We start from the raw sequence: 14,151 nt of genomic DNA on the forward strand, positions 1-14,151 counted from the left end.
AAATTATTGTTACTTTTGTTCAGTGTGTAATGACGTTGTGACTATGGAGAAAAAAATAAGCCTCTTTTTTAGATGCATGCTAAAGCACATCAGCATAACGTGTCATTATGTCTGTGATTTGCTCTGTGATATTTTCTCAGAAAAAGTAAATGAGGGACTTCCCTGGTGGTGCAGTGGTTAAGAATCCGCCTGCCAATGCAGGGGACGCGGGTCTGATCCCTGGTCGGAGAAGATCCCACATACCGCAGAGCAGTTAAGCCCATGTGCCACAACTACTGAAGCCCACGTGCTCTAGGGCCCAGGTGCCACAACTACTGAGCCTGCATGCTGCAACTACTGAAGCCCGTGGGCCTAGATCTGGTGCTCCACATTAAGAGAAGCCACTGCTAACTTCCCTGGTGGTGCAGTGGTTAAGAATCCGTCTGCCAATGCAGGGCACACAGGTTAGAGCCCTGGTCTGGGAAGATCCCACATGCTGTGGAGCAACTAAGCCCGTGCGCCACAACTACTGAGCCCATGTGCCACAGCTACTGAAGCCTGCGCGCCTAGAGCCCGTGCTCCGCAACAAGAGAAGCCACCGCAGTGAGAAACCCGCGCACCGCAATGAAGAGTAGCCCCCGCTCACCGCAACTAGAGAAAGTCCGTACGCAGCAACAAGCAACCAAAAAAAAAAAAAAAACAGGTAAAAGAGAAACAAGAGTAGGTGGAACAAACAAGGCAAAATCTAATACTTTTTTATTTTTGAAAATATTTATTTTTGTCTTCGAAAATCCTCATTTAGAAATACCCCGTGGTGGGCTGCTCGTGAGCTGACTATTGTGCCAGGGCTACAGGTTTGGGAGCAATTTGGGCAGGGCTAGTTTCCAGGGCTTTTTGGCTGTTGGACCACATGTTGACACACATTCGCTATAAGCATTGGCACTTGGCAAAGTCTATCAGCTGGTGCCTGACTTCTGCTTTCCCCCTTCCCCTTGGTGTGGAATTGAACTTGCATGTACTTCCTGAGACGTCTGTCATCAGGCGTCTCTTCTGGGCACTGGGGCTGCCGGTGGCTGCTTCCTCAGTTGCCTCACTCCTGGGAGCAGTGAGAAAGCCATCTGGGGAGCTTGACCCAGTTTAGAATTCACATTCACTTCCCTGCCTATGCAATTGGAATTTATTTCCTCTGCAAAAGGCTTGAATCTCAGAGCAAAATACCTCCAGCTGGGCTTGAGTATGCGTGCAGTGATCCTAATGGAGAAAGATTCTGGTTTATTTTCATAACAGCGTGCACCTTGCAGTATCATTGGAACCTGACATTATTAAGAGTGTGTCATCACAATACAGCGCGGGAGCTAAGGCAATTTGGATGTCCTTGGGCCCAAAATTAATATGTACTTTGTATAGTCTTGTAATTTGGAAGGCAATTTTCCATAACACAGTGAGAGATGTTCCTTTATACATTTGAGATAATTTAGCTCAATGTTCATTTGAAAAAATGACGGTGCTAATAGCAGCTCTTCAGCTTCCGAACAACAGACCATCCTGGGAGAGCACAGAAGCCACTGAAAGTGATTCTCATATCCGGCTGTCTGGGAGGGACTGGATAAAAGCTGGAGGAATTTCTCCCAGACCAACAGCTGCCTGAGATTGTATGGCAGGATCTGAAATATTGTATGAACCCATGAACTCTAGCTGATTGGCTTAAAACCAATAGCTCTTAATGGAGGAATCTGAAATAGAGGTGGGAGAATTATGAATTTCCCGATTGTCCAGGTAAATTGTAAGTCATTGCACATAAATCAGAATTTCTGTATGATCAGCTATGAGAACAATTTTTTCTTCCTGCTAGACATTTCTGTCCAAGCTATGAAGGAATAGATGCAAACAGGGGAGAATCAATGAATCTGTTGCAGGTGCTTTGCCTTGATCTTCCGGAGTACTATATACCAGGGGCCATTGTTCTCCTGGGGAAGGAATCCTCTACCTCAATCAGAATCCAATACAATAATAAAAATACACTTTATTTATCCCGTCAAGTCAGGAATGTAGTTTTTTTTTTTTTTTTTTTGCGGTACGCGGGCCTCTCACTGTTGCAGCCTCTCCCGCTGCGGAGCACGGGCTCCGGACGCGCAGGCTCAGCGGCCATGGCTCACGGGCCCAGCCGCTCCGCGGCATGTGGGATCCTCCCGGACCGGGGCACGAATCCGCGTCCCCTGCATCGGCAGGCGGACTCTCAACCACTGCGCCATCAGGGAAGCCCAGGAATGTAGTTTTTAATGTTGCTGCTTTAGAAAAAGTCCCTGGTTCATTTCCAGTTGCATTCCTGCCCCTTGGCAACACTACCTTCCTACAATGATTCTCAATAAAGTCTTTGCTGTGGGTGTTCCCCTGTGGTAAGCATTGTTGGAATGGAGAAGATCACGTCTTTTATAAGACTGAACCATTTGTACAAGTGTTCCATCAGTGAGGAATACTTGTTATCATCAAAGTTATTGATTTCATAAAAGGAGGAGAGGGTGAGAACTGTTTCCATTCACCTGTAACTGGCAGGTGAGGTTGAAGGTCATTAGTTCAATAGATGCCTTGATTCAGAATGATTCTGGTTCATTTTAAAGTCTAGTTCTTCCACGGAACCAAGGCAAATATGAACACAGCTCAAGAGTTCCTGAATTTCCCAGGCCTTTCTGGGCAAGAAGCACCTAGTGATTTTCCATTTTAAACACCACTATCCAGAGGGATGAGGTTCATGTTAGTTGGATGGGCCTGACCTGGGAGCAGACTGTCACATGCATACATCTGAGGACAATTGCAGCATAACCAGGAGGAATGAACAAATGAAAGGGAGGGTACAAGGCTCTCTTTGTAGGCTAGCTTAGTCACCTGTGGCCATGACTTGGTCACTTCTATTCACCCAGCTGTCTGGCAATGGTATATACTGGATAAATAGACACTAACCACACCCCGGAAGAAAATGAAGGGGGTATAAAGTTAAAGTTTTATGAAAACAATGGCAATCCATGAGCAGCAGCTTCCAAAGTACTGTTCTCTGTCTGCCAGGAGGGCCGGAGGGCAGCTAAGACCGATCAGTCCCTCTACATCCCTCTGACATCCCTCCCACAGTGGACCACCTGTATGCTAAGCAAATGTATATTTCATTCAATGAAGCAACTTGCTTCATTCAGTCTAGTGGTTTTTAACTTTCAGAATGCATGGGACTCACCCAGGGAGCTTTTAAAAATAGAAATACTCAGGCCCATCCAGAGAGATTCTGAGTCAATTGTCTGTGATGGGGTCCTGACGTTTTGCTTGTGTTTTTGTGCTTCTGTTGTGGGAACCACTGATTAAAGCCATCATCAAAGGACAGGACGGGGGAAACAATTAAGGGAGATTCAAATCACCATCTCCTGAGCGGGGGAGAGAGAGGAACAAAATGGTGTCTCTTTCCACCCTCTGGAAATGTCTCCTTTTGATAATGTGAAAGCTTCCTGCAGTCATCCAGCCACTCAGGTTTACCGCCACTGGGGGGAAGCTAACCCGTCCCGTGAATCAGATGAATAGGGGCTCTGGCTACATAGTGTCTAGTTTGGTTCAGTGAAACATTAACTCTTTCCTTTTTATTGTGGATTGTGGCAGGTTTCTTGTGAAGATGAGGTCCAGTTGTTCCTTGGACAGAATGCGCGTGAGCCCCACTTGGTTTCCTGAGGGTGGAGGAGGGGCAGCTGGGCATGAACTTGTCTAGGTGTGTCTTAGAGACTGAGGCTCAGAGTCCACCTGTGGTAAATGTTTAACCAGAAGCACCTTTTCTGCTCTCTTCAATGTCTTTCTTTGAACAAGTGAGTTTAAATGGTGCTTTTGAAAGGTTCCAGGTGGACGGTTGTGCCCACAGCCTTTTGGTGGCAGGGTGAGGCCAGCCCCGGGAAGGTAGTGCAGATATTTCCAGTCACCTGTTAGTTCCCAGAGGGCTGCTGTCCTCACATAGACAACTTCTCTCTACTTTCACTCTTTGCTTTCAAAGTATGGTCTTCAGGAATGAACAGTGGCCTTGCCTAATGGCCTACTGCCTCGCATTTGTCCCTCCTGATTTGGAGAGCACAGTGGCGAGAGGAAACCCGGGCAAGAAGGCCTGGGGAAGAGCTGTGGCAGACACTCCATGTGGGATCTTGGGCGGCTTTGTCTCAGACCTGAAAGAAATCATGGCCTGATTCGGCAAATGAGGCCTGTAACACTACATCTGCAACTTTTTAAAAGTTATACTATATTTTTCATGAGCATAGGAAGGGCTGATGAGAATATTGAGGTTGAAGAATTCAGAAAAAAACCAAAGTCTATCTGCAAGATTAATATTAAGAGCTATAATATACCTAATTTTATATATTATATAACTAATATATAATATAATATATATATATATTATAGCTCTTAATCACTGAGCTGAATCACTTTGCTGTACACTTGAAACTGATACAACATTGCAAACCAACTATACTTCAATTTAAAAAAAGAAAAAAAAAATTAAGAGCTATTTTAAAGTCCCCGGTAGCTCACTTTCAATAAAGCTCAAATCTTGACTTTGAATTAACATCCAGGGCTCATCTTGGGCTTTCACCATCCCCGCAAAAAACAGCATTTTAATAAGTTGTTATGAGAAGAGAAAGCACTTTCTGCATTGTTTATTGAGAGAGGGAGAACTTTATACATTAGGAACTGGTGCACTTAAATTGTATGACAGATGACCATAAAAACTAGGGGTCTTGTCCACAACACAGCTTCATTTTATATTATTACAGTTACTGATATTTAAAAAATGATGTAAACAAAATATGGATAAGTTATGCCAAAACAAAAGGCAATAAAATCCAGAAAACAGAAACAACACATATATAAGTTACCACATTAGATATCACAAATAGCTCAACACAGAGTGACATAGTAATAGCCCAAACCTCCAATTTTAGACAGTTCTGTACGGCATGAACAGAAATAAGGGAAAATGACACCGATCTGACCCAGGAGCGTTAAGAACAAGTTGTGCAGAAGTCTTCTGCACCCCACGTTCAATACTTGTCATTTGCAACCTACACATTTTCCCTCCTTTTACTGTTCCCTAAAGACAGGTTTTTTTTCCTTAAGTGTTCTAAGGTAGGTTCTTCACAATAAGATCCTGATAGGTGTCCAAAATTAGAACGTCAGCCTCCGGTGGCGGAAGCCTAAGTTAACAGCTTGGTGGGCTGCCCATGCCACACAGAAATGCTTTCACCACAATTCTTCCAAGAGGCTTCTCACTCTCCACGTGGAAAACAGGTGGCAAAATTGAAAAAAAAATACAGTAAAGGAAAAGAAAATCCTTGTGTTTGTGTAATTTTTTCATCTGAAAAAGGCTAAGTTCACTGACTTTACAGATTTGAATCTGAATAACTGGTTTAATTTCTCTACCCATTGGCCTTGGTAACGTTGTGACATTCCCCTGAGTTTGGTTAATGAAAAGCAAAAGCAAACAAAAAGAGTGATTCGAAAAACAGCGTAAAACATTATGTGGTTGTACCTTTTGTATTTCCTGGTAAGTGTCAACGGCTCCAAGTAGCATTTCCACCAGTCTGATTTGACAATGTGTTTCCGACAGGAATCCTTGTACTCGTGAGGATAAGGCACCAGGTTAAATGAAGGTGAAAGGTCTGACATGCTTAAGGAACATGCAGGCTCCGAGCTTGCCTGTATACAGAGCAGCCAGCAGGGAAGAAGCAAAGTGATCCGTATTGAGGCAAAGGGTCCTGCAGGCCTCAAATGGGTCAGATAGTCTAGACTAGAAACACTAGGCAGTACTGTAAGGCACTCCTACGGGGAAAAGAATCGAATGCAACGGCCAACATGAGAAGGAGCCACAGGACCCAGTGGTCCACCAGCCAGTTTACCAGCCAAGAGGCTTGAATCTGGGCTCATGACTGGGGCAAGGAAGATCAAGGGAAGGGGAGAGAGGCTGGGCTGCAGCTCAATGGCCTAGGCGGGAATCTTGCTGTGCTAAGAGTTGCTGCAAGCGCCTGAATCTTCTACCTGGGTAACAACTGGCTTCACTCCAGACCTTTCTAACAAGATGGTGTCTCTTTCCACTGGGAGGAACCAAAGCGAAACAGCAGCTCTTTTTTCACTTGAGGTTAACAGAGCCTTCCATCACATTGGAGGCCACTGTAGGGGGGAGAGAGCCCTATCGCGTGATCGCTTGGAGCTCATTTAAAATAAAAGCCCTGACAACTGTGGGTGTGCTTGGGAGGGTGTTCCACACTTTTCTTTTGACTTTAATCTGGAGTTTGACAATGACTTGGGGTGCTGGGACTTAACTGTCGAGACACCGTCCCACATGATAGAAATCACATTTGTCTGCTCAGATGAACTGAGCAGGGCTTGTTCGCCCATCACTGGGTTCAAGTAGTCGAGTCAGGCAGTTAGTTCTGCTAGGGCAGAGCTGAGGGTTAGAAGAATGGTGCAGGGTACACAGCACTCGGAGCTGTGTTGTTAATGCCCAGTTGGCAACAAGAACCAGGGAAAGGAAAATGGAGAGTGTTTCCAATGACTCAATTCAGGCCAGCGAGGGCATGTTCACTTCTTTCAGTTTTGCCCCCAATTCTCTGCTTTTTCACATTATCTTAGAGGAAGGATAGTAGTGAGGCAGAAAACTTAAGAAATAAGAGGGGAAACCACACGCATCTCTCTTTACTGGGAGAAGTAAAAAAAAAAAAAAAAAATCACCTTTGTGTTGACTCCAGGCGGTATTAGAATCAGGAGTTGAAAGTTTACTTCACAATCCAGGTATTTCAACACAGATCAGTGAAGGTAAGGAAGTCTGCCCAAACACAAGAACTGCAGCATTGGCTTAACCCTAAATTAGGAGCAGAGTGTACCTCGGCTTCCTCAGATAATGCCTCTCTGCAGAAAACGTTACTAAACATTTGCGGCCTCTTGCAAGTCCTACCCTGATAGAGTAATTTACGTATGGCCTTTTCTGGCTAATAGGTAGAGAAGAAAGCCACCGGTTTGGAAGCCAAGCCTTTCAGGAAGGTATGGGAAGAAACTATCCAGTGTCAATGTTCAGTGTGTACAGATGCAGAGACAAAAACAGAGGCCAGACCCCATGCAGGGGCACTCACTCCAGCTTAGCAAAGGCTGCCTACAGCAGCTAGAGCGGTGTGAACAGCTTGGCTCTCACCGCAGCCGGAAGGAAATCATGGCCCAGTCCCTCAGTGGGAGTCTGAAGGACACCACTGGGTTGGTTGGAAACCACAAATCCCAAGTCCTAGAGATATTCCCTTTTCAGTAGAGGCCTATTCTAGAAGAATCCAAAAGCGATTGCCTTCTCAGCTAATCAAGTATTTAAGCTCCTAAAAAGACTACCCTTTAGCACAACAAACATGAAGATGACTATAAATCAGTCCCCTGAAAAGGTAATGAAGCAAAGGGGGAAGAGGAGAGTTTACATGGTTTTCATATAAAGAGCATTCAACTTCGAGAAGAGCCGACCTGGAGAGAACATGACTCCCATCCCAGTTGACTGCTTTTTAAGTACTTTGCGGCCTTCCTGCCGCGGTACAAACTGAGGTCTATTTTAGGAACTGGCCTCTTTACTGCAGGGTGAGATGCCAACATTTCACCAGGGTTGGACTGTCTCACACATGAGTTCCTGGCACCGTGCGGAGGGATTTCCTCAAGTGATACACCAGGGAATGGGCCTTTCAAGAGAAAAGAGGTTGCCCTGAGTCGGCTGCCAGCTCTAGGAGATTAATTGGCCATTTTCTCATGTGCTTTATGGGCAAGATATTTAATATGAGATGAAAAACGGACCATGAGGGAAAGCAGGTATTAGCCTGGTCTCAAGGAGGTGGTAATCCACAGATCTGCTTTTGTTTCAACAGTTTCTAAGCAGTGGAACAATTGCCTACAGTGCCCCAAGTACTTTGTTAGTGCTGAAAACAGTAAGGGTGTTCATGTGCGCTAAGGCGTTCTGGGCTGAAAACAGCAATTTTGAATTTTCGTGGCAGACCCAACTCCTAAGGCGGCTCTGCTCTGTCCTATTAGATTTGGGTGGTGGTGGCTGAGCGTGTCATGTGGGCCTGCGGCCGGCACCGGCCAGGCTGTCAGGGCTCCACGAAGAGGAGAGAAAACAGAAGCAGCTGGGGTACGGTTCCAGGTCTGGGTAGCTGATGATGATAGCACATTTGTTTCCCCCCCCCCCACCTTTTCAAAATAAGCAGAATATGATGTGGGTGGAAAGTTCTCCTTATGAGTTCACGGGGACTGCAAACATTCAGCAGCGCCTCTAAATGGGCCTGGTGAAAGCAGAAGCCTTGAGAACAGATATCCAGAGTGTCACCCTGACTTTCGGCGGGTCTGGCCCTGGGTGCCTGTGAGATGGGACAGGAAATTCTGTACATACAGTGAATACGCTAGAAGGGGAGGAGACGGCCTTGCGCTTCAGGTCTCCCAAATGCAGTGTGCTGGGGACGGCCTCGCTGACAGTTGGAATCACAGATACATAAATGACGGCAAAGGCAGAAGTCAGCTAGAGTGACAGGGAGCTGCGGGGGAGGGAAAAAGGCACTGTGCCATCAGAGCACATCTGTTTTATAATAAGCAGGTCTATAATTCTCCTGTGAAAGATCATGTTCTGCTATCTTCACTGAGGCTGGAAAATATAAATACTGTATTTCACGAAAGGGAGGAGGAAAGGGGAGATGATCCAATTTGTTTGCCTGTTTGCCAAGTGCTTGAGATTTTCCACCCTTTTTCTTTTGTGTGCGACAGTCTCTATAAAGTGGAGTGGGGTGGGCGCTGGGGGGAGTCAACTTGTTTTTCTAAGAGTAAAATTCACCGTAAGGTGTCTCATGAATAGCGCCCTGGCCGTTTAACAAGTTTTCATGCCTTGGTTCTATCTAGCTACTGTATAATCAGAAAATAAATGCATGCATGGTGCTGAGCTATTACATTGAAATGTATGGCCTGAGGCCAAAGGAACTGGCATGGGTAGGGAGGTGAAATGCTCACACCCAGCAGTCTGCACAAAAGTGCGTCTGAAATGTCTCGTCTCTAAACGGATGGAAGCATCATGAGTTGGGATCCGGAGGGAGCCGGGTGTGGTGGAAAGGAGCAGTGGGGTTAAATGTCCCGTGGACTTTGTGAGCCACTGATTCCCCAGATCCTACTAGCAGTGAAACTACTAAACCATGAAGGCATTGAAGGCATCTGCTCAGTGGGAATATACAGGATCTTCTCATACAGCCTACTGAGAATTGTTTCAATACAAGCTTATTTTTCTGTTCTGGAAAGAGTTAAGGTGGAAGGAATGGGAGCCACGATTTCCAGTGCCATCCTACCTGCCATTTGGGTCACAGTGACTGCTACGCTGGCTCTTAAAAGCGCACTGCAGAGGGAGAACATCCCCCGCCAAATGCCTAAGCGATTCATTCTAATTCCTATATTATCCTAGTACTTTTCATTTCAGTTTATGGTGGCAATCGCATATGTGTATATACAGTTATTTAAATCATATCAGATTTAATTCATTAATTGTATTTGTAAGTTTGGTATTTTCCTAATAGTCTAAAGTTGATATTTTAAAGTTCCAAGTTACTCTGATTTTTCAAGACAATTAAAAAATATGAAAGCAGAAGTAGTTACATTGACAGATTAAAAGTCAAAATGAGAGGGCAATGAAAAACAATGAAAAATAAAGCACTCATAATGAATAGGTGGGAATCGCCTACACAGGATTCTGTGAACAGAAATTGCAGACCATCTCTTGGAATGTCCGTACTCTACATCCGACCTCCTGGTCTATAAACTGATGTATTTAACAACAATCCTAGGCAATTTCCTCAGGCCAGCACCATTAAAAAATCATAACTGTCACTCATGAAACTCCTGGAAGACTGGTCTTAAGAGAGCCATGTTTCCAGCCTGGCAAATACCGTGGAGCGTCACATCACTGGGCGGGCGTCGGGATTCGTACCAGCAAACAGACCGACAACATGTAGGTTACTGAGGTCTTTTCTCAAGCAAAACCCTTTCTGAGATTAACTTCAGAACCAGCACCAGCTCCTCTAATAAATTAGGGACACATGCTTTCTGTCAGAGGGAGCTCGCACTCCTGATTTCCAAGCCATTCAGCTCAGCTGAGGTGATCTCTGCCTCTGCGAAGATACCGAGCTGAGAGCCAGGGACACGGGGTCCTGGAAGGACACAGGGTCCTGGAAGGATCCAGGAGTCATTGCTGTGTTTTGAAGATTTTCTTATGAAATATGATGATGGGTGCTTGCCTCAGTTACCTCATCCTTTGTGAAGGCTAAAAATAAATAAACAAAAATAACTCGAAGCACTGTTGCTCTGCAGGAAATGCTTTCTCCTGTGTCCTGTGTAATAAATGGCCCTTGAGAGCCGAAAAAAATGTCTGAACTATAAAGCCTTGTGTGTAAAACACGTTTTGCTTGGGAGCAAGCAGCTGAAATTCATGGCTAAGTATAATTCAGCTATTGGTAATTTTTTGAGCCACAAAGCTCCATGGACCTTTAGGACAACGACTTATACAGAACATACGTACAGGACGTATAGGTATGTGTGTGTGTACATGTATAAATATATATCTACATCTAGCTGAGGGTGAGACGTACTCTTCTTCCAGAGGGGTCTAACTGGCTAGTTAGGAAGCCATTGGGACTGATGGATGGTTGAGAGGTCACTGCCCGGCCTTGGGCTCCCGCTGAGTCAGGTGTTCTGGTAGGACAGCTCAAACATGTTGCAAGCCTCCTCCAGGCTCTCGTCCATGTTCAGCCTCCGCCAGAAAGACTTCTGCTTCATCTGCAGCTCTCGACGGACACACCTTGGGCAGGGGACAGACTTTTCTTTGCATTCAGAGTGGAAAACGGCTCCACAGCTTTCACACCTGCAAAAGTCAACCACGGAGATGATGAGCAAGGTTGAAATGGGCAGGATGCCGGAAGTCCAGCGGCCTCTGTGCAGCTCGGGCCACAACCTTTTATTCCGGCTAGCCCTGCCCCTGGGAAGAGACATGACTCATAGAAATGGGCTCCTCCTTTTTCCAAAATGCTCAAGGTTGAATTTCACTGGAAAAACATACCTTTTTTTTTTTTTCTGATTAGAACTAGCATGGGTGAGGCTTCTGGCTTCTGGGTGGAGGGGAGTCAGCAGTCAGCTAGCAGTTTTGTGACCATGGTGATGACGAACTGAGCTCTAGAAGCTCCGTGTGTTAGCTCCCCTGAGAAAGAAGTGGGGGTAGTGACTGTAGGGTGAAGTGACAGAAAGTGAGTGAAGTACCCTGCCAACTGAAAACACGCCCAGCGCCGGTGACAGCCCCTGCGTTACAGCTGTGAAAATGTGACTCTCCACTTCCGCTAACAAGAGCCAAGTGGTTCCCTGTGTCTCCCTGCCTTTGACACCGTGGAGAGGTAAAATGACACATTTTCATTTTCTGAACGATATCCTGTGGTTTGCTGCTCTTCTGAGTTTTTTTTAAAAATTAGGAAGCCCCTCAACCTTTAGAAATCTACTCGCATAACACAAGTAAAGCATGAGAGAGTGGGGAAGAGAATTTTTTTTTAAGAAAAAAACAACACACAGATATTGTAATTTATAGAGAGGAGACATTCCAGGTGGATGACTAGTTTGTTGTTTGGCTCGGTGGAAGCCTGTACAGGAGTCTAAATGGCTGTTTTTACTGCAAAGTCTTTAATAATGAGTAACTGACAAGCACAACTATAGCTGCTCCAGTGGGTGGCTTGCCAGTGTGGATTAAGTTCTCATCCTTCCACACATGAGTGACAACTGACTACAACCTCATCCCGGGAGCCCAGGGAATCGGGCCCGCATGTTTTGTTCAACCAGCAATACCGATGGAGGGTCCAGCACTGGACCAGTTTCAAAGATAGCTGTGAAGGAACCAGTCCTCAGGGCTCAGCCTTATCCCTCTTGCCTGGGTGTAGGATGGTCTTTGGGGCGCCATTCCCTGGCCTGCTACTTACTTACCACTCAGGACTCAGAAAGTTTGATCAAAGGAGGATCTTCCCATCCACCCTTGTATCCAGGAGAGAAGATAGTGACTTAGAGGGAGAGGGGCTGTATCTACCAGCTGAGAGATCAAAAGACAGAAGCTTCACTGCACCCAGCAGTCTCTACCCCCAGCTCAGATCTCTGGGCCAAATATAGCATAATAGCGGTTAGGAGAGCAGGCAGAGTGAGATGGCCTGATATCAATCCCACCTTCAAATCACTTTCTGCCTGTACGACTGCTATAGACTGAACTGTGTGCCCCCCAAATTCCTATGTTGAAGCCCTAACCTTCAGTGTCTCTGTATTTGGAGCTGGGGTCCTCAGGAAGTAATTTAGATTCAATGAAACCATAAGGGTGAGCCCTGATCTGATAGGATTTGTGTCCTTACAAGAAGAGACAACAGAGAGCTCTCTCTTTCTCTTCCCCTGCGTGTACTCAGAGGAAAGGCTGTGTAAGGACCGAGGCAGGAAGGTGGCCGTGTGCAAGCCAGGAAGAGAGCTCTCACTGGAAACCAAGCCCTGCTGAACCTTGATCTGTGACTTCCAGCCTCCAGAACTGTGAGAAGTAAATATCTGTTGTTTAAGCCACCCAGTCTGTGGTATTCTGTATGACAGCCTGAGCTATGACAGTTACTTGAGCAAGTTACTTCACCTCCCTGAGCTTCAATTTCCTTATCTGCTAAGTTGGATTTCCATTAACATGCGCCTGCCTCATCTGGTGTTACGGGGCTTTACACAGATCCTGGCACCTGGTAAGTGCTTAATAATACAGCCAAGACGGCGCCTTCCAGTGTAAGCAGCTACCTGCTGCCTTTCTGCAAGCCTGCATTTTAGCCTGATTTCACTTATGTCACCGTGGTGACCTGAGGACACCTTGATCAACCCCCTCATTTCAGAGAGAAGAAAGCTGAAGTTCTAAGAGGGCTAGTGGTTGTCTCATGAGGACACAGTGAGTAAAAGACAGAGCTGTGACTAGAACCCAGAGTTCCTGGCAGCCCAGCCAAGGCTCGTACTCAGCCCTGGTCATCTGAGTGAGAGCGGGTTACCATGAGGGAAACGCAGGTGTTCAAGTTAGAACCCTGGTGTTCAAATCTCAAATCTTTGAGGGATCTTGGGCGTGGAATTTACGTTCTTGGTGCTCTGGTTTCCTCATTTGGAAAATGCTGCCCACAATGACCTCCTTCCTACTCACTCAATGGGGGAGACGAAAATGGGTGGATGTATGTGGAAGGGCCGTTCAAATGGCAAGTGCTCTGAGGAACAGGCGAGGGTGACACCACCTCTCATGGTGACACTGGTACCTGCCCTTCCTGACTGGAGCTGGCTGGGGTCATCTCTATGATTCTCTGCCCTCAGCCCCTCCCTCCTTCCCAGGGAGAGTAGGGCCAGGCATGAAGGTCAGACTCAGGTGTCCTAGTGCCTCTCTTGTCTGGCTGGCTCTTCCCCAGTGTCAGTGGCTTTGTCCCCAGTGGGTCACACCTCTGTAACCTCCTACCACTGAAGTGATATGAATGGTAACTTTATCAAATAAATTTCCTCCTTTCTGCCCCCTTTGTCCTGCTGACTTAGTGACTTATACACCTAGGGATGTTGCCCTAGGGCAGTAATTGATAAGGAGAGAACCACTGGGTTCCTTTAGTACCACTCCCTTATCTCTGCTGATTCCCCCTCCCCCCCCCCACCCCCCCACCCCCCCACCCCCCCCCCCCCCCCCCCCGCTGTGAGTGAAGAGGTTGAGTCTTATCAGATATTTCTGGTGCAACAAACACCCATGGGGTGATGGAGGGACCAAGTACACCTGCTCTTTCTAACCAAAGGTCAGTAACGGAAAAAAAAAAAGTCTGAGATAAAAAATTAATGATTTCAAAACAGAGCCAAGTCCTATTTTTTCTAACAATTTGTAACCCAGCAGGCATCTTTTGATCTGTATAATGGACAGACTGATCAATGACTTTCCCAAATTCAGAGACTGTATTGTTAATTTCCCCCCAATTTTCTCTTTAAAGGAAAAGAACAAGGGCAGGAAAAGGAAGGAGGAAGAGAAACTGTTTCTCGCATAAGAGTTATGTAGCTCTGTGATATAAATATAATGTGCAGGAAAAATATTTACATTAATTTTGT

General features: G+C 46.0%; 1 protein-coding gene across 3 annotated transcripts in view; it reads right to left on the reverse strand.

The window, feature by feature from the left end:
* Positions 1 to 4,439: 4,439 nt before the first annotated feature.
* PLEKHM3 (pleckstrin homology domain containing M3) overlaps positions 4,440 to 14,151 on the reverse strand; it is a 189,006-nt gene continuing 179,294 nt past the window's right edge. For all 3 annotated transcript variants that reach the window (XM_079925285.1, XM_079925287.1, XM_079925286.1), the window contains exon 8: positions 4,440 to 10,906. In XM_079925285.1, the coding sequence (XP_079781411.1) occupies positions 10,729 to 10,906 (178 nt within the window). In that variant the 3' untranslated portion in view covers positions 4,440 to 10,728. The remainder of the gene's footprint in view (positions 10,907 to 14,151) is intronic.

This window comes from Stenella coeruleoalba (genome assembly GCF_951394435.1).
Source record: "Stenella coeruleoalba genome assembly, chromosome: 6".
In the NCBI taxonomy this organism is placed as follows: Eukaryota; Metazoa; Chordata; class Mammalia; order Artiodactyla; family Delphinidae; genus Stenella; species Stenella coeruleoalba.